Source organism: Oculina patagonica, chromosome 13, assembly GCF_052425735.1.
Source record: "Oculina patagonica isolate OP01 chromosome 13, crgOcupat, whole genome shotgun sequence".
In the NCBI taxonomy this organism is placed as follows: domain Eukaryota; kingdom Metazoa; phylum Cnidaria; class Anthozoa; order Scleractinia; family Oculinidae; genus Oculina; species Oculina patagonica.
Window position 1 is genome coordinate 9,154,288 of NC_135770.1, and position 19,703 is coordinate 9,173,990.

General features: G+C 40.1%; 1 protein-coding gene across 1 annotated transcript; it reads right to left on the reverse strand.

The window, feature by feature from the left end:
* Window positions 1-1,469: 1,469 nt before the first annotated feature.
* LOC144634956 (uncharacterized) lies at window positions 1,470-10,208 on the reverse strand. The gene is made up of 7 exons (XM_078494004.1): window positions 9,907-10,208; window positions 9,736-9,814; window positions 8,905-8,980; window positions 6,573-6,640; window positions 5,853-5,987; window positions 5,072-5,169; window positions 1,470-3,817 (listed from the first exon to the last, which is right to left on the reverse strand). Exons 1-7 carry the CDS (start codon window positions 10,110-10,112, stop codon window positions 2,614-2,616), a joined length of 1,866 nt encoding a protein of 621 aa, XP_078350130.1. The 5' UTR covers window positions 10,113-10,208; the 3' UTR covers window positions 1,470-2,613.
* Between the last annotated feature and the right edge of the window lie 9,495 nt (window positions 10,209-19,703).

Below are 19,703 nucleotides of genomic sequence, written 5' to 3' on the forward strand. Positions count from 1 at the left end.
CTCCAAAAAGCTAAATATGTTTAAAAAATACCGACAAAAACAGCGAATTGTGACCAAGAAACATCGTGTTCATTCACAATTTGTCGTTTTTTGCACTGGAATGGAATTATTTTCGAATAACAGTTTCTAACGACAAAATTTTACAAGGTTAACTGAAGCGTAACCGGTGTAAGTTGACCTGGGTAATAAGTAGGGTTACCCTACCTGCGAATTTTGCTTGTAAACCCGGGCTATCTTCTAACCCTCCTGCTAGGGTACCCTAGCACCTAGGGTTACCCTACGTGCTTGTAAACAGGCCCTAAGTTTCTTACCACTATAGCTAGTTAAAGAACAGTTTAGAACAAAAATCTGTGAAATCCCCCAGCTCCTTTAAGTCCTTTAAGGTGACTTACTACAGTTTTGAGGGGTAAATGAGCCCAACTTTTAACTCTTTAAAATGTTCAGAAATGTTTTATCTTTCTCTTAATCCTGTTTTTACAGAGTACAACCATCATATGCGACATTTGAACAATAGAAATGCTAATAAGCAATCAATACACAGCCAAAATGAACGACTAGGACCTAAAGAGGGGACTGGGCACTAGTAGTTTCAAAAACGTTTTTCTCAAAATCAAGACGTATGACCGGCCACCTCAAAATTTCAGAAAGTAGAAATTGGCTTTGATTTAACATTCTTATAAAATAAAATTAAAATCTGTAAGACATATTTTTCGCAGAATAGGAAATTGCGACATTTTGTCTATTTAAAAAATAGCTCAAATTCTGTCTTACAGACGGTGGTGTGGCTCTGATATACAGTAAAAACCCGCGTATAAGAACCTAACATTTAAGAACCTTTTAGGCTAAATTTTCTTTTTTAAGCCCCTTTCACATAAAAACTTTTTTAGACAAAAATATAAAAAAATTTTTTTTTTTAAAAAAAAAAAAAAATATTTTTAAAAAAAAAAAAAAAAAAAAATATTTTTAAAAATATATTTTTTTATCTTTTTTTAGGATTTTTTTTTTTTTTTTTTTTTTTTTTTTTATATAATATTTTTTTTATAATAATTAAAAATAAAAAATAATAAATAAAAAAAAATAATATTATTTTTTAATAAAAAAAAAAAAAAATTAAATTATTATTTTTTTTTTTTTTAAAAAAAAAAAAAAAAAAAAAAAAAAAAAAAATAGTAAATTAAATATAAAATAAAAATTATATATAAAAAAATATATGTAAAATAAAAAAAAAAATTTATCGGTGTTTATTGGTGTTTGCATTAAAACTTTTCGCGTGCAAGTTTATTTCAGCATATTAGCATATGTTTTGCTAGGGGCCAAGTCAGCCCCCGTCAGCTCCGAGGGTAAATAACGGATCTCGATGAGCTACGTCATCATGGAATTTTTTCAAGTCGATTCCCACACGTCTAGTCTGTTGCGTGCAAAGCACGATGCCTGTTTACTAAGGCTTGAGCAAAGAAGAACTACAATCAGACCATGGCATGCTCTTTTTTTATTTTAGATCGTTCTTTTACAACTCACTTCGTAAGGTTTTCTTAACTTAGACTCTAATACAAATAAAACATGTCATAAATTACTTAACGTCCTTCACCAGTGACTGAAGATAAATCTGTCTTTTTTCAGCAAAGGTGGAACAGATGTCTCTCTACTGTCGTAGAGTAATACTAACTTCTTGGAAGCAGCGACTTATAACTTACAATCTGTAGTGCCATTTTCATCTCAGACACTTCTAAGGCCGAGGACATGTATCGATTAAGAACGCGGTATGCCTTTTCATTTACAAAGCAGAATAATTACCCCTTAACTTAATGGTTCTCATACATGAGATCTGAAACGAAGGGTGATATTAAAACAACAGTTCATAAATTACTCAATGTGTCTTTTGTCTTAGCCTGATTTAAGAGACGTTTCCTTAGCGCGGTCAATTTTTAGCCCGCTTGAGAGGGACTCTGGATTCGACCCGAAAAAATCCCATGTCTTGACTTAACCTTTCGGAGGTGATGGGAGCGTCTCTGATTGGCTGCGCCTTGCGCGCGAAAATTCGACATCGACCTACAACCAATCAGAGACACTACAAGGATCTCTGTAGAGTTACGTCATCAGTACGGAATTTTTTGGGTCGACTTGAGCGAGAAAAAAATTTAGCACGCGAAGGTAGACGCCTGTATTTAAAGGGGCTAGGTCACGGTAGTTTAGGAAATTATTTTTCTTCTCGTTAATTAAAAGCTGTAAACTTCAAATTAGCAGAGCAAATGTCTATATTGGTTTAAAATAGGACCACATAACAAACAAGGATGATTTTCGAGCACTGTAAAATGACACTTTTATACAAATTGAGATAAATTTAAAAAAAGTCGGGCCGACGTTTTCAAGTTTACCCGAACGCAATCCGATTAAATCTTTTCGAATTTTGCCCATCCATGCAGCTTTTTGGCCTTTCTGTGTTTCTTTTGTGGAATGAGTTTTTCTACAGTTTAAAGCCGTTATTGTGATGTTGCAGGTAATTCTATGACCGGTTGGTCAGTGCCGAAATTGCCTAAAATTGCGTGACATATCCCCTTTAATACTCAGGCTAGTTTTAACTGTAGCTGAACTCACAAACTACAGTGTAGATGACTAGTCATCTTTTTTCGACAGAATCCTCTTGAACGACAATCCGAATCTTGCTCGCGTCTTGTTCACTGACCGCTTGTTTTGAGGCGAAGTGTGATCCGTCTCGCTAAGCGGTCGGCTCGTGCTTTGCTCCGAAGAGACAGGGCCGCTATCCTGTGCGCTTAATGCGCCTGGGGCCCAATTGTGAAGGCGCTCAGATGAGGAGGCAGCACCGTCAGGGACCCGGCAGTTCAAGGGCCCATCTAAAGTCAAATCACTGCAATCCATGCAGTCGTGGTGACACCCGTAGTCAAAATCACGCGCGTAGGCATGATGTTCGCATCCTTCATCCGAACCAGAGCTCTTATTGAACGAAAACGGTCTGACTCTTCTACGTCGCCGATTCATTCGCGTGTGAACGCACTCCGTGGAGCTACCGCTGGACAAGTTGCCATGTTCTGGAACTTTCTTCCATGCGAACCTGGACCTGAACCCACTGACACTATGGCGCCTCACAGGGTACCCACCTTCATCGCTACCAGGCCGCGCCACAGGGTACCTATCCTCATCTTCAGTACCAACATGCCCATCAGCAAAGGGCCTCCTTCCAGTTCTCCACACCCTTCCTCCGCGGAAATTCAAGATGTAGTAGGGCTCCGTGTCGATTCTCGAGTCAGTGGACGGGCGAAGATCCTGATAGCGCGCAGGACCCCCACCATGCTCGCTATCCCCCACAACAACGCCATCGGGACACGAGCAGCCCCCATAACCAGCCAGATCATCGTTACTATGGTAACGCGGACCATGTTTATGGAGGGAACAGGGTGCCTGGTGTGCAGCTGACGATGGAGCCCCTTGAAGAATGCCCCTGTCCCACCTGCAGGATGGAAAGGAGGCACATCGAGTCAGTCCTCTGTTTGATTGGCTGTTTGCCTGTTTGCGCGGGGTGTGCAGTTTTCTGGGCTTCAACCTACCAGTGCTGGGCAGCCTGGTCGAAGAGCTACGATTCTCAGTACCAGGTCCCTCTCGTCTCGTGCGCCTGATTGTGAGCGCTCTTTGTTGTTCTTCGGTGACAGTGTCCAGGTCAGCGGTTGTCTCCACGAACTCTTCGGAGCCTGGGTCGGGTGAGAAGGCACTGTACGCAAAGAAGAACACAGTGCTGATGATAAAGAAGTTGATTGTGATCCCGAGTAAGGCTGATGTCACAGGCCAGTTGATCATGATGTATCTGAAGACAAAGGACATAGAATCATTTCTTAGGTGGGCTAAACTACAGAATCATGTTACTGGTGAAGTAAAACGTGGCATGTATTAAAGCCAGATCCCGGGGGGGGGGGGTTTTGTTTTTCCGAATACCGTAACACCAGACCAAGGGGGGTCCACTCAGGATTTCAAGTGATGGAGTTGATCGAATGGGGGCAAAAATCAAAATACAAAAAAATCCCAAGGGCTTCCAACATAACAGAAAGAAATTGACCCCTCAAAAATCAACTGCAAAACATGTTTGTTTGTACTTTTATCACAGAACAACACAGCCAAGGCACCTCTTACGAATCTTCAGATTGTTTTTAATACCCCCAAAACATTCCTTCTTTAAATCAAAAAATTCTTGCCAAATTTTCCTACCCAAAAAAATCCAAGAATCGAAAATTTGAAACCCCAAAAAATCCTTCAATCATCCCTGTCACTTGAAATCCCGCGTACCCCCCCCCCCCCCCCCCAACCTGGGACACCAAAACAGCCCATACCACCCTTCCAAAAGCTCAACCTAACCACCAGAAACAATAACCACTAACCAACCACCAACTGTTAACTTTTAACCCTAATTCTAACCGCTAACTTTGTTTGTAGGTGTTCAAGTGTTCCAGTGTTCCTGTTTTTAGTACATGCTGTAAAAAGTGGCCTACACAAGTATTGAATGCACTAGCAAATCAGTGCTGCAAGTATTATTGGCTTGCAATGCGTCCAAAAGGCTACAGATGCAGTAGCCTTCTGCATACATAGTGGGCTTAAGATACTAGCCAATTTCTTGCAAACAAGTCTCAGCTAAGAGTAGTTTGCTAATGACCTTCAAAACCAAAACCAAAAGTAATCACTCTGTCCAATCGCAACTATCTCAAAGAATTTTGATGCACAAATTATAAACCAGTCATAACTGGGAAAAATATATATATTCCTACATGTACAATGTGAGGCAAACGTTTAAGTGAAACTGAGGTCACCAAATGCAAAAACAAAGAAATTTAGTGATGTCCAAAAATAATGCACTTCGTAGGTTCATGACATGTGACAAGTACCAGCCATATTTCTGAGCTACCTTTTGCTTCTGATTCAAAATGAGGCAATGGTGCAAACATTTCTTACGAATACAAGTTTTAATTTCATGAGAATAAACATGTCAGAAAGGCTCATTTTCAAATGAAAGTTTTTACACAAAGCCTCATTTTAAAATAGAGACAGTAGGTATCTCAGATTTCCTAACCTCAGTCCTGCAAAATGAGCTTCAATCCGGAGTGCAGCAGAGTAGATTTCAATTTGTTTGCTAAGTACAATCACATTAGCACCAACAGCTGGGTGATACTAGAACAAAAATACAAGGTGTACCCAATGGTTATGCTGTGAATATGTAATGTGTCCACCTAGTATGGTACACAACCTGGGAGAAAAAGCAATGTTTTTGTATTTTTTTTAAAAAAGTATACAGGTATTGTTCTGTTAGTAGTATTATTTTATACTCTTAGCACATAACCCAGTGTATGTGTGCTACTGCAATTTTCCAATGTATAGTTTGAGGCATGTACTACTTTATTTATTATTATAATTAATTTAAAAATATACCAGCATCTAAGTGACAAAGGATTTAGCGCTGTTTGTATGTTGTAAACTATTTTCAGAGACTTTGTGATATGCATGACAGTTGACAAGATTAATTTTTTAGATATCATACCAAGAGACAATGAACATATAACAAAAGAAACATCCAAATGAATCATATTGCACAGTGCACTAATGTAAGAACAGTGGGTCCTTTTCATAGCTTTTACACACATGATGTAAAGTGAGTCCAAGACTGAGAGAAAAATAAATGTGCTAAAAACCCTAGTAAACTGCGCTATAAGCTCTCAAAATTTAATCTGTCCTGGAGATGTCTATTTTACCTCAAGCTACAATATAGATCCTTAACTATCCAATGTGCATTTTATCTTGGTTTGCAATAAAAAAAAAACTCTGGAACAGCACATAACGTAGCCAGCCAAACTTACCGAATCCTCAACATATTCTTCAAACAAGTTTATCTTCACAACCTGTTTTTCCTCAGAAAAACCCAGTACCATTGGCAGAGAGTAGAAAACTGTGGCAAGGGACTGCAGGAGGGTAGACTGATAATGTAGCATACCCTGTGGCAAGCAACAAGAAAACAAAATGGCATTCAGAGCATAGATAAGCATTGCCGTTTAATAAATTTAATGATTTTTTTTTCAAGGTTTTTCTTAATAGACCCAAAGCAAATATGGCGGCTGTTAATTTTCTGCTCCCAGAAGAATCATTTGTCAACAAAATGAAATTACTTATTAATTAACCTTAACATGAAGTTTAAAGGTTATAATTTTATCTAACATGGGAAGTTACGGGGACATTTATATTGCCAAGAACATGAAAATGAAGCTAGGAATGCCAAAGGGTGGCTTTTTCCATTAAGATCTCTTAAATTTGAAAGAGCCATGTACTTTGCGGCCTTATAACCAAAAACACTGAAACTTCTCAGAGCAGCATATTATTTCATAAATTTTCAAGCGTCACTATATATCAGCATTTTAAGAAACTTGACAAGACAACAGAAACTAAAAAATTATGAGGAGAAAATCTGCCCTGCCAGGCTGACTAAAAGGCCGGACTTAATGGTTCTCAAGTGGAGAAGAGGAGAATCGCTCCTTTAGCACAGAGATTTGAGTTAAACTTTGGGAATTCATATTTATACTCACAGATCTCTCTGAGCTAGCCAAAACTTTCCCAGAATCAGATAAAAAGGTTACCTTTACCATAAACATTCCTAAAAGTATAAATAATAAAATTATAGTCAGTTACAGAGATTTCTAGAAACAGTGCCATGTCAGAACTGTCTAGTTATAATAATATCATTAAACTTATATTGTGTGATAAACAGGAATTATGACACCTCACAAAGGAGGGGGAATAGAAGTAAAATCTTCATTTTACTTCTTGGAAACATAATATTTCCAAGACTTTTATTTTTTCGGCTTATTTTGCCGATTTCATCACGACAAAAAATAGCAAAATTGACGGCGAAAAAACTTGGTACATGAGGGGTGTTGAATGGTAAATGCGAGACTTGGCGAGACGGCGAGACTGATATCTTTTCTGCAAGCCCAAGACCTTTTAAGCCTTGCAAAAGAAATTGGACTCCGAGAAGGAAGAAAAATTCGAGATGACGAGACCCCTGAAATTTGCCTAAAATTCCGCGAGACTCGCCTTTTTTGAAGGACCATTCACCACCCCTTATATGATGTGGCACTATAAAAATATATCCCAATGAAAGAGCAACATTTCTTCTATAAAATATATGCAATAAATTTTCTGTGCTACTGAAACAACAAGGGTGAGTGGGGGGTGGGGGCTCTATTTGTTGGTGCAGGAAGTACAGTAGCCTGACGGTTAGTGTGTTGGGCTGGGTTCTGGAATGATTGGTCCAAGTTTAAGCCCTGGCCAGGGTCACTGCATTACAGTTCTTGGGCAAGCTTCTCTCAACACAGGGGTATAAATGGGTATAAATGGGTACCAGTGTATGTTCTCAATAGTGACAGAGTCAGAGGTGGAGTGGTGATCGGAGTCGTAACAGCACTTACAACCCAGTGAAAAGCAAAAGAATCAGAAAGTTTTCATTTTCTTCCAGTTCTGCTTTGGATCCAGTGAAAACTAGATTGACGGGCAGTCACAAGCAGAAGCAGGAGAACAAACCTATCACAACGACAGCTCTCAGGCCCTTTGAGTATTTCCTTTCTGCTTGTGACTCCGACAATATTATTTAGTTTTCACTGGATCATAGGCGGCAGAGGCATTTATAAGATGAATTGAAACCCTGCTTTTGACACCCTTAGTTTGATTCTCACTAAATAGCAACACTTTGACACTTGTCAATCAGGCTCTTTAGGTTGCAAAGTACATTCAAATCAAAATCATTTAATAGATTATAAACCAGGCTTTTATTAGACTGTCCACAGCCTCTCGATTTTTCAGCGCAAAAAAGCCAACGAACCGAGCGCGAAGGAGGGGGAGGGGGGCGGTAAGCGAGCGAAGGAAAAATAGAGAGGCTGTAGACACCTTTGAATAAAAGTGGAAGTATTAGACTCCTCCCCTTGTCATCCCCTTGTAATTTACAACTCCGCCTCTTGACCTTTCAATTAAATCGGACCAATTAAAAAAATTTGAGCGGTAAAGTGCTTCTTTAATTGACTTCAAGTGTCAGTTTACAAAACAACTCGTGAGTTTTTATTTGGATGTTGAGTTTGCGTCTGAGACGAAAGCCGAAATCAAGCGGTACCTCCGAGGTTGCAGAATATACGGGTGCTCATTCGCGATTCGCTTGGGGAACTTCGGCAAGACATCGTACATCTCTACGGAATCTCCTACAAGGCAAGTTGATCGTGACCAGCGATTTAAAAGAATGTCCCGTTTGCCTCACACGTCTTCGGCGAGGCAAAAAGTTATGCCGGCCAAGTGGTTCGCCAAAAGTTATGCCGCAAAAGTTATGCCGGCCAAGTGATTCAATCTGATCATTCATGATTCTTTTTAGCGGCGAAACAACAAGAACAAAAACATTCCCATCTTCTTGCATTTGTTTCGCCGTAGTACAGTCGGTAAAATTCCAACTACGTCCTTCGAACAAAGAGGGTGGCGAAGAGCCTCTTTCTGCTCGTCTTTGAGCGACGAAACGTTTGGAAATTTCTCCAACGAGCGTTCCAATAATCGATCCATCGCAAATCACAGCAATAGTGATAAAAGCTCGAGCAACCGCAAGACGCCGCCTGCAAGCAATCATGATCGGCCGTTGTCAAGGTGATGACACTTTTGCCGCCTCTCAACCAATGGGAATTTTCCGTTTCTGGAGAAACGGGAAATTCAATATTTCCAAAGATGTCTACAGCCCCTCTATTTTTTTCGCTCCCCGCCCCCCACCCTCTTGCTTCTTCCGTTTTGCGCTTGCGTCCAGTTCTCTCGCCATTCTCACCGCGCGCTCATCGATCGAAAAACACCAAAAAATAGAGGGCTGTGGACAGTCTAGGCTTTTATACTTACCTAACTTTTCATTAACGGGAGAATGTGGCATCTCAAGATCCAAAAACACCTGGTATCGCTGCCCCCTCATCAATATCTATAATGAACAGTGCATAATAAGGGACAGACCTGTTTTTTTTTTTTTTTTTTTTTTGGGGGGGGGGGGGGGGGGGTCGGCAAGTACCCAAAAAATTCTTGCATAAGAAAAGTTAGAGAAAAAAATATTGTGCACCAAAAAGAACGGGAAAAAAAATCAAGCAAGCCCCACCTGCTAAAAATGGATGGTGCACAAAAACTTGCAGAGGGTCATGCTAGTGAATTTTTTTTTTTTTGGAAAAACCAATGCTGAAAAATTGTTACTCAGGAAAATTGGTAAACCCCACCCTAAAATAAAGTGGTCTGTCTATAAACACATTTTTTCCAAGAGTGATCATGAATTTTTAAATTCTTCCTACAATAATCAATGCACTGACAGAAAGACAGCTGAAGAGAATCAAGTAAATCATCAGCTGGGTATTAACAATGTGCTGGAAATTCTCAAAATAATGACAATATTATAAAGGAGTTTTAAACCGAGGTTTTTCTAGCTCGGATTAACAAGGTAAAATTAATTATTGTAGCTAGCAAGATAAGAATTTAGACTTGCACAATCACTTAAAAGAAAAACCTAATTTCTCTAACATAAACAAGCGGGTTGTGGCACATTGTAAATTGCATGACCTTTGTGTGTGTGCTAAACGGATTACTTTCACGCCCTTGCAAAACCGTAAACTTGCAAAGTCAAGCGCTATAATCTCGAGTAAATATCACAGAAAATTATGGATTATTAATAGATTTCAATTAAATACTCACTCGTTCTCCAGTACTCAGCGACAAGTTGGCTTCGGGAAAAGAACACAAAGCTTTCTCGCGTGAATTCTCGCACTCGGAGCTGCAACACAAGGGAAACGAAAATAAAAGTTCGAGAAGAAAGATCGCAGTCGAGATTCTTTCAAAAATCAAAAGAAAAGAAATAAAACTTACTTGAACAGCAGAAAAACCGGTCTGACATGACTCACGGTTGGCATATAAGCGTAGTAAAAGCTCACATACATTAAAATAGCGATCCATAGAATCACAAATACAGTACAACATGACACGAAAAAGCGAACGACAGTCACGCCAACCAGGCGACTTGCACCCAAAGTTACATCCCGAACGAATCGTACGATCTTCCACCTTATACTCATGTTAAGTTAGCCTCATAGAATACGTTCTTATAAGGACATTTTGTTGCGTACTCTCAGAGTCACAACCCCGTTCCTCCATGTTTGTTTTCTTCTGAAACTGCGCATTTTGTGCCCAGTCTCTCTCGTAGCTGTACTATGTGGGGAGTTGGCTCTAGTTCTATAATAATTATTGAGAATACCAGAATATCGAATACAGCTAGGAATACAACTCGTTTTTGTCGTTTTTGTTTTGCTATATATTTATTTGTTTGTTTGTTTAGTTGTTTGGCTTACAACCGCCCCTGCCAGAATAAAGTAAGACTGAAAATTTGTTATGAACATGCTTCGAAAACAAATCATAATAAATGGCGTGGATTGTTGTAAACTGAATAGACAGTTCCCTCAAATACTAAAGACGAGATGCAGGGGCTTTCCTTGGAAAATCGTTTCTACAATTTGGTATTAAAATGTTTGCTTTAAAATGCTCTCCTCATGAAAACGTTGTTCGACTAAAAATTCATTAAGTGCCGGAATGCAAAACAAGCCGGCACTAAAAATTTAATGCATTGATAAAACAAACAGACTATATAAAGTATATTGTATTTGTAATTTTCGAAACAGATTTTAAATTATTTGTTTCCATTCATTCCTCCTAATTTTTAATATAGTAAACTATTTCATTTTTAATTGTACATTGTAAAGTGTAATATATTCTGTTTAGAAGTCTCAAACTGGCCGGTTTTGCTGGATCTGGAGTGAAAAGAGAGTTACTCTACGTGGTGGTATTTCACCACAAGGGCCCACTAAAGTCGTCATTTTCAGTGGCTCATGTAGCACTTTTTAATTCGATTCTTTTGGACCTGGAATAAAAGTTAGGATAAATCCACGTGATGAAATTTTCCCAAAAAGTCCCAAACTGTACATTTCAAGTCTCAAACTGGCCACTTTTCCTGGATCTGAAGTGAAAATAAGGTTTAATCTACGTTGTGGTATTTCAACACATAGGCCAAAGTCGTCATTTTCAGTGACTCATGTAGCACTTTCTTATTCGATTCTTTTGTACCTGGAATGAAAATTAGGATGTATCAACGTGATGGCATTTTTCCAAAAAGACCCAAACTGTACATTTCAAGTATCAAACTGGCCGGTTTTGCTGAATGTGGAGTGAAAATAAGTTTTAATCTACGCACAGGCAGACCACCCTATGTGTTCGTAGTTAATTATTGTTGTTGACATGAGACGGACAAAAGAAATTTTGAAATCTATATGGGCTACTGAAATAAAGCTCTTGAAATTACATATCTGAACTACATTTCGCTCTAAATATCTCAATAAAGTTGAGTGAAACGTGTATCGACTCAATTGTTGCATTTCTTCGCCTGCGCGGGCCGTTTTAAGCGCCTTTTTAACTGATTTAGCCGGCCGAAGGCCGGTAATAGAGAAAGAGGAGACAAGGCTTGCAAGTCGGCGGCCGACAGCAGCGACCTCCTCCACTTCAAACCGGAATTAACGCCAACTTCTGAAAATCTCACCTATCTGACGACGGCTATCGATCGGTGAGTTGTTGCTCTATCTCTTCGCCGAATTTGAACTTCATCCCTCCAACAATTTCCGAGAAAATCCACGCTGAAATCTTGCATACGGCTTGCTGACTATGATCGGTGCTCAACTCAGCGACCAGAGAAATCCCGAACAAACCGGCCGTTTCAAATTCACCAATCAGGTTTTGAGCCGCGGCGGGCTGCCGCGAAATGCCAAGCGCTGATTGGTGAATTTGAAACGGCCGGTTTGTTCGGGATTTCTCTGGTCGCTGAGTTGAGCACCGATCATAGTCAGCAAGCCGTATGCAAGATTTCAGCGTGGATTTTCTCGGAAATTGTTGGAGGGATGAAGTTCAAATTCGGCGAAGAGATAGAGCAACAACTCACCGATCGATAGCCGTCGTCAGATAGGTGAGATTTTCAGAAGTTTGGCGTTAATTCCGGTTTGAAGTGGAGGAGGTCGCTGCTGTCGGCCGCCGACTTCCCGGCATAACAAATCGAACCCAATCGAACTAAATTTCAATCGAACTCAATCGAAATCAATCGAACTCAATTCATGGATTGAGTTCGATTGAGTTCGGCAATCGAACTCAATCGAACTCACCGAAAAGAAAAAAAATCAATCGAACCCAATCGAACGTTCGATTTTCGAACTCGTGATTTGTGTAAAACAGGCGTTGAAAATCCATAACCAGATCTTGGAAGCTCGAGTTACTTCTGCCCGGAGTGTAGCGCACGTGTTTTTCGTAAACGAAGAAATACTGCAGAAATGGCTTCAGATGCGATGTGGATTGTAAGCTTCAAATGTGTAGTAAAAGGCTACCAGGAATGCCACTTTGACGTAAAGGATGGCGAAGTTTTCAAGGTTTGAAAGAAAATAGGCGAGAAAGGCCGTGCATTCCGAATTGTAAACGAGCGTATCTTGACACTCAAGAATTAAATTTAACTTTTAATTTTGACCTGAGGAGAAAAATTAATTTCACGTTGCATTTACTATTTGTCCTTTCTATCATGGCAGCAATTATAAGATGCTTCCATACATCCAATATACTGACGCTCGTTCACCTCTTACTCCCGGGGGGGGGGGGGGGACTCGCATATGAAAGTGACGGGGATGCTCGTCGTCTCGCTTAGGGGTGTAAATTTTGTTTTTTTGGTCTCGCTTAGGGTGTTCTGGGCAAAACGCCAATATATGCCAATATTTTAAGCCATAATGGTCTCGTTTAGGGTTCCACACGAAGAAATATACAAATATAAATTCCATTGTTAGTTTTTTGGTATCTTTTAGGGGTCAAGAAAAGCTTGAGCCACACCAAGATTGGTCTCTTTTAGGGGTTCTTTTCAAATTTTCCGACGAGCATCCCCGTCCGTTTCATATAGGAGTCCCCCCCCCCCCCCCGGGCTCTTACTCTCTTGGTCACTGTTAATTGTCCAAGATGAATTTGAGAGAATCATGTGTATTGTTAGTAAGATATTTATTATAATCATCCATCTACTGTACGCCGTTGCCTGTGTCGCGGTTAGTAATTTGCTTGTATTTTTGACTAAAAGTAACCCTTCGAGTTGTCTTTCCGCAATTGCAAGTTAGCTAAAAAGGAAAGGGTACAACGATTTCGGAATACGCCCGCGGGTATAATGATAGCTTTGTTTTGTTTTGTTTTTTTCTCTTAACTGCCGTGGACAGTTTATAAATGGGGTTTCTATTATTGAATGAATTGTAAAAAAGCACGAGAAAAACCTGCTTTGATGGGCTTGCTTTGTACATCCAAATTGGTCGTTACTATTCCAGACGACCTGCAACTTACAGACCCAGAACGATCTGTTCTCAGAAAAGGACTTTCTTTGCTTTGTATTGGTTTACCAGAGCCAATCGAACGCAATCCATTTAATTGTGTTCGATTGAGTTCGGTTTCGAACTCAATCGAACACAATCAGATGGATTGAGTTCGATTGAGTTCGATTTGTTTCGATTGAATTTGATTTGTTCGGAAATCGAACTCACTGAAAGTCTGGTGTTCGATTTCGTTCGATTGCCGAACTCAATCGAACTCAATCCACGGATTGAGTTCGATTGAGTTCGATTGTGTTCGATTTTCGAACGTTCGATTAACTATGCCGGGCGACTTGCAAGCCTTGTCTCCTCTTTCTCTATTACCGGCCTTCGGCCGGCTAAATCAGTTAAAAAGGCGCTTAAAACGGCCCGCGCAGGCGAAGAAATGCAACAATTGAGTCGATACACGTTTCACTCAACTTTATTGAGATATTTAGAGCGAAATGTAGTTCAGATATGTAATTTCAAGAGCTTTATTTCAGTAGCCCATATAGATTTCAAAATTTCTTTTGTCCGTCTCATGTCAACAACAATAATTAACTACGAACACATAGGGTGGTCTGCCTGTGATCTACGTGGTGGTATTTCAACCGTTATGTCCAAAATCGTCATTTTCAGTGGCTCATGTAGCACTCTTTTATTCAATTCTTTTGAACCTGGAATGAAAATTAGGATGAATCCACGTGATGGCATTTTCCCAAAAAGACGCAAGCTGTGCATTTCGGTCTCAAACTGGTCGGTTTTGCTGGATCTGGAGTGAAAATAGGCTTTAATCTATGTGGTGGTATTTCAACACAAGGGCCAAAGTCGTCATTTTCAGTGACTCATGTAGCACTTTCTTATTCGATTCTTTTGTACCTGGAATGAAAATTAGGATGTATCAACGTGATGGCATTTTTCCAAAAAGACCCAAACTGTACATTTCAAGTATCAAACTGGCCGGTTTTGCTGAATGTGGAGTGAAAATAAGTTTTAATCTACGCACAGGCAGACCACCCTATGTGTTCGTAGTTAATTATTGTTGTTGACATGAGACGGACAAAAGAAATTTTGAAATCTATATGGGCTACTGAAATAAAGCTCTTGAAATTACATATCTGAACTACATTTCGCTCTAAATATCTCAATAAAGTTGAGTGAAACGTGTATCGACTCAATTGTTGCATTTCTTCGCCTGCGCGGGCCGTTTTAAGCGCCTTTTTAACTGATTTAGCCGGCCGAAGGCCGGTAATAGAGAAAGAGGAGACAAGGCTTGCAAGTCGGCGGCCGACAGCAGCGACCTCCTCCACTTCAAACCGGAATTAACGCCAACTTCTGAAAATCTCACCTATCTGACGACGGCTATCGATCGGTGAGTTGTTGCTCTATCTCTTCGCCGAATTTGAACTTCATCCCTCCAACAATTTCCGAGAAAATCCACGCTGAAATCTTGCATACGGCTTGCTGACTATGATCGGTGCTCAACTCAGCGACCAGAGAAATCCCGAACAAACCGGCCGTTTCAAATTCACCAATCAGCGCTTGGCATTTCGCGGCAGCCCGCCGCGGCTCAAAACCTGATTGGTGAATTTGAAACGGCCGGTTTGTTCGGGATTTCTCTGGTCGCTGAGTTGAGCACCGATCATAGTCAGCAAGCCGTATGCAAGATTTCAGCGTGGATTTTCTCGGAAATTGTTGGAGGGATGAAGTTCAAATTCGGCGAAGAGATAGAGCAACAACTCACCGATCGATAGCCGTCGTCAGATAGGTGAGATTTTCAGAAGTTTGGCGTTAATTCCGGTTTGAAGTGGAGGAGGTCGCTGCTGTCGGCCGCCGACTTGCAAGCCTTGTCTCCTCTTTCTCTATTACCGGCCTTCGGCCGGCTAAATCAGTTAAAAAGGCGCTTAAAACGGCCCGCGCAGGCGAAGAAATGCAACAATTGAGTCGATACACGTTTCACTCAACTTTATTGAGATATTTAGAGCGAAATGTAGTTCAGATATGTAATTTCAAGAGCTTTATTTCAGTAGCCCATATAGATTTCAAAATTTCTTTACACACATGTAAATTAGGAGTTGTGGCACAAACCGTGACAACTCGCTCGGCTCGCCCAGGCTCGCCTCGCTCCTTGTCACAATTTGTGTCCACAACTCCTAATTTACATGTGTGTGCGGAACGCAAGACGCCTTTCTTACCCCTCTCGCGAAACGAGTTGCAAAAAAGGCGTTGGCGGCACCTCTAACGGCCCGCAGCAACAGAGAGCGCCACCTGTGTGCTATATTTATTTTTCAATTGAACAAATATTTTTCTTTAGTATATGCAACAGATGGCTGCCGCAAGATATTCGTCAGAAGTTTTGCAAGCTAAGATGGAGGAAAACCTCCGTGAATTTCAAAGAAACCCCCAAAGAAATTTGTCTTTTTCACTCGCCCACACCGATTTTAACGAATGGCTTAGAGTATGGAAAATGGACATACCCGAAACTGACACAAACAACAAAGATCTTTTAATTTTTGCAAAAAAACACAAAAAAAAGTTTTATGATCTTTTGGAAAGCGAAATTGATGACTTACGAAGCTTAAAAGCAAGCTTTGGACTTGAAGTTAAATTTTCGATACAAAGAGACGGAGTTACGCAACACATGAACCACTATTTCAGTGAAAGAGAACCGCACGTGTTTTCAAAAAACACCAAAGAAGAAATCGAAAAAGAGTTTGTCAGATTTATCGAAAAAGCAAAGGGAGAAATTGAGGCTTGGTCAGAGAAGGGCTCGGGGTGGAAAATTGAAAGAATAGAAATGGCGTATATCAATGTCGCGCGTTATCAGCCATTGAGAGGGGGGAGTTATCTGCCTTTACCACCAAAATTGGCAAACAAAAAAGCAGTTATTAACGTGCAAAACAGGGATAACGAATGTTTGAAATGGGCTTTGAGAGCTGCATTATTTCCGCCAAGAGATGGGAAAAATCCGCAAAGAACAAGCAGATACCCAGTTGACGACGGAATAAACTACAATGGAATCGATTTTCCAACGCCTCTAAAGCAGATTGACAGGCTTGAGGCGCAAAACAACAACCTTGCAATAAATGTGTTTGGATGGGAAGACGACTGTGTGATACCTCTCAGAACAAGCAAAAAAGAAAATAGCATTTCCCGTATAAACCTTATGTTAATTGAGTCAGGATTAATTCAGCACTACTGTTTTGTAAAAAGAGTATGCGCTCTGCTTTACGATCAGACTAAATCACACAACAAAAAACACTTTTGCATGATGTGCTTGACCGGTTTTACAAGAGCAGACTTGCTCGAAAAGCACGAAAAATATTGCAATGGAGTTAACGGCAGGCCAACAAGAATCGAAATGCCGGAAGAGGGGAAAAACACTATTTCTTTTAAAAACTACCACAAACAAATGAAAGCGCCTTTTGTAATTTACGCCGACTTTGAGGCATTGTTAAGAAAGATGCAAGGATGTAAACGCGAAACGGCCGAGGAGCGCCAGAAAAGAAAAGACCTTGGTGAAGAAGTGAAAGACATGAAGCCGAGTTACACAGACAAAACAGAACAGCACGAGGCATGCGGATTTGCTTACACAGTTGTAAGGAGTGATGGTGAACACGAAAAAACATTTGTGTACAGAGGACAAAACGCCGTTGAAGTATTTTTGAACTGTCTTTTAAGTGAAGAAAGAAAAATAAGATATGAATTGTCAAAGCCAAAACCTCTTGTGATGACGGCAAAAGACTGGGTAAACTTCAAAAATGCAACCAATTGCCACATTTGCGAAGAAACGCTAATGAAACAAAACTTTTTGGACTCTTTGCCAGTTTGGATTGGAAACAAAAAGGAGCTTAATTACTTTGGGCAGATGCACAAAAAATGTTATTACAGAAAGGAAAAAGAGGAAAAAAACCTGGATACCGAAACCCACTATAAGCTAAAAAAGCTTGAAAAAGAAACACACAAATTAGCAGCGAAAAACCAAAAAAACTGCTTAGCGTGCCACAAGCCGCTTATCCAGCCGAACTACAAGGATGTGGTAAAAGACCATTGCCACATAACAGGCAAGTTTCGAGGAGCCGCACACAACATTTGTAACTTTATGATGCGAATAGATCCGAAAAAGGTTCAAATACCAGTTGCATTTCACAACCTGAGGGGTTATGATGAACACCATTTAATGCAGGCAATGTCAAAGATTTCAAAAGAGGCACAGAAAGAGGTAAAATGTGTCGCAAACAACATGGAAAAATACATCACATTTTCACTGGGGGGTTTAAGGTTTATTGACAGCTTGAACTTTTTACCTGGGAAGCTTGAAAAACTTGTAGAAGAGATACCAAAGGAGTCATTAAATATAACAAAGGATAACTTAGAATTTGAAGAAAGCGAAGAATGTTTTGAACTTCTTTGCAAAAAGGGAATCTATCCTTACGAATACATGGACTCATGGGGAAGATTTAAAGAAACAAGTTTGCCAGAAAAAGAAAAGTTTTACAGCAAACTTAACGACGAGCACATAACAGATAAAGAGTATGAACATGCGCAAAAAGTGTGGAAAACCTTTGGCTGCCAGACCCTGGGCGACTACCACGATTTGTACGTTAAGACAGACGTGACCCTGTTAGCCGACGTCTTTGAAAGCTTCCGAAAACTCGGTCTTGAGAAGTACGGGTTGGATCCCGCGAATTATTACACGACGCCAGGCCTTTCTTGGGACGCACTCTTGAAAAAGACAGGGGTGGAGCTTGAGTTACTTACAGACTATGAAATGCATCTTTTTGTCGAAAGGGGAATAAGAGGCGGAATTTCGATGGTAAGCAAGAGATATGCAGAGAAAAAGAAAATAAACAAAGAAATGTTTTCGCCTTACCAAAACAAAACAATAAAAAATCTTGATTTGCACCCGCCAGACACCGAAAAGCTTGTTTTAACTCTTGAAGACAAAACCAATTACGTCGTGCATTACCGAAACTTGCAGTTTTATCTAAAACAGGGAATGAAACTCAAAAAAGTGCACAGGGTCTTAGAGTTTGAACAAGAGGCGTGGATGGAGCCGTACATCCGGATGAACACAGAATTCCGAAAAGAAGCGAAAAGCGACTTTGAAAAGAACTTTTACAAGCTGATGAATAACTCAGTTTTTGGAAAAACAATGGAAAACCTGAGAAACCGTGTAGACATAAGAATAGTGCGCAGCGACGAAACAAAGAAAATAAGAAAATTAGTTGCAAGCCCATTGTATTCAAGACATGTAATGTTTTCAAACGATCTGGTTGGAATAGCCATGCGAAAAAGTAAGCTTTTTCTTAATAAACCGGTCTACACAGGCATGACCATCCTTGACGTAAGCAAGTTATGTATGTACGATTTTTATTACAACCACCTGAAAAAAGAGTACGGGGAGCGTTGCGAGCTTTTGTATACAGACACAGACAGCCTTTTGCTTGAGATAGAAACAGAAGACGTTTACGCGGACATGGCAGAAAACATTGACAAGTACGACACAAGCGACTACCCGAAAGATCATTCGCTGTTTTCAACAAAAAACAAAAAGGTGTTGGGAAAAATGAAAGACGAATGCGCAGGAAAACTAATTTCAGAGTGTGTTTGTTTGAGGCCAAAAATGTATTCAATAATGACAGAAGACAAAAAAAATATAAAAAAAGCAAAGGGGGTAAAAGAGTGTGTGACAAAGAATAAGATAGATCATGAAAACTTCAAAGATACACTTTTTCAAAACAAGGAAAGCTTTCACGAAATGCACATGCTAAGAAGCTATGCCCACGAGATGTATTCAATAGTGGTAAACAAAAAATCGCTGTCGCCTTTTGACTCAAAGCGATGGATAGCGGATGATGGGATACATACAAATGCTTACGGGTATAAGTTTTGCGAAACAAAGCCTACATAAACATAACTTTTAGAGCTTTTCTGAGCCCAAGGGGCTCAAGCACTAAGTGCTTGGTGGTAACTGTGTATTTGGAGGAATAACAAGCAATTCTTCACGCACGAAGCCGCGCTTTGGACCATCGTGCAAGTAATAAAGCACTGGCTGATTAGGTTTAGTAACAGACCTTTCAATGCTGTAGACTTTTAATGACCAAATCGGATCTGTAGCCCTTTTTACGCCGCCTTCCAGTTCGCCAGGTTGGTAGAGGAAGCGCACATTAACGAGAGAGGGGAGTTTTTTTTCTTTCTTGCCAACAGGTCTTGTATATTTTGAGGACGGTTTTGACGAAACAGCCTTTTCTTTGATTG

Coding starts and splice junctions, on each gene's coding strand:
- LOC144634956 (XM_078494004.1), bottom strand. CDS start 10,112: ATGAGTATAAGGTGGAAGATCGTACGATTCGTTCGGGATGTAACTTTG. Junction 6,641..8,904: donor TCCCGTTAATGAAAAGTTAG/GTAAGTATAAAA, acceptor TTATACTTTTAG/GAATGTTTATGGTAAAGGTA. Junction 3,818..5,071: donor GCTCATTTTGCAGGACTGAG/GTTAGGAAATCT, acceptor CTTTGTCTTCAG/ATACATCATGATCAACTGGC.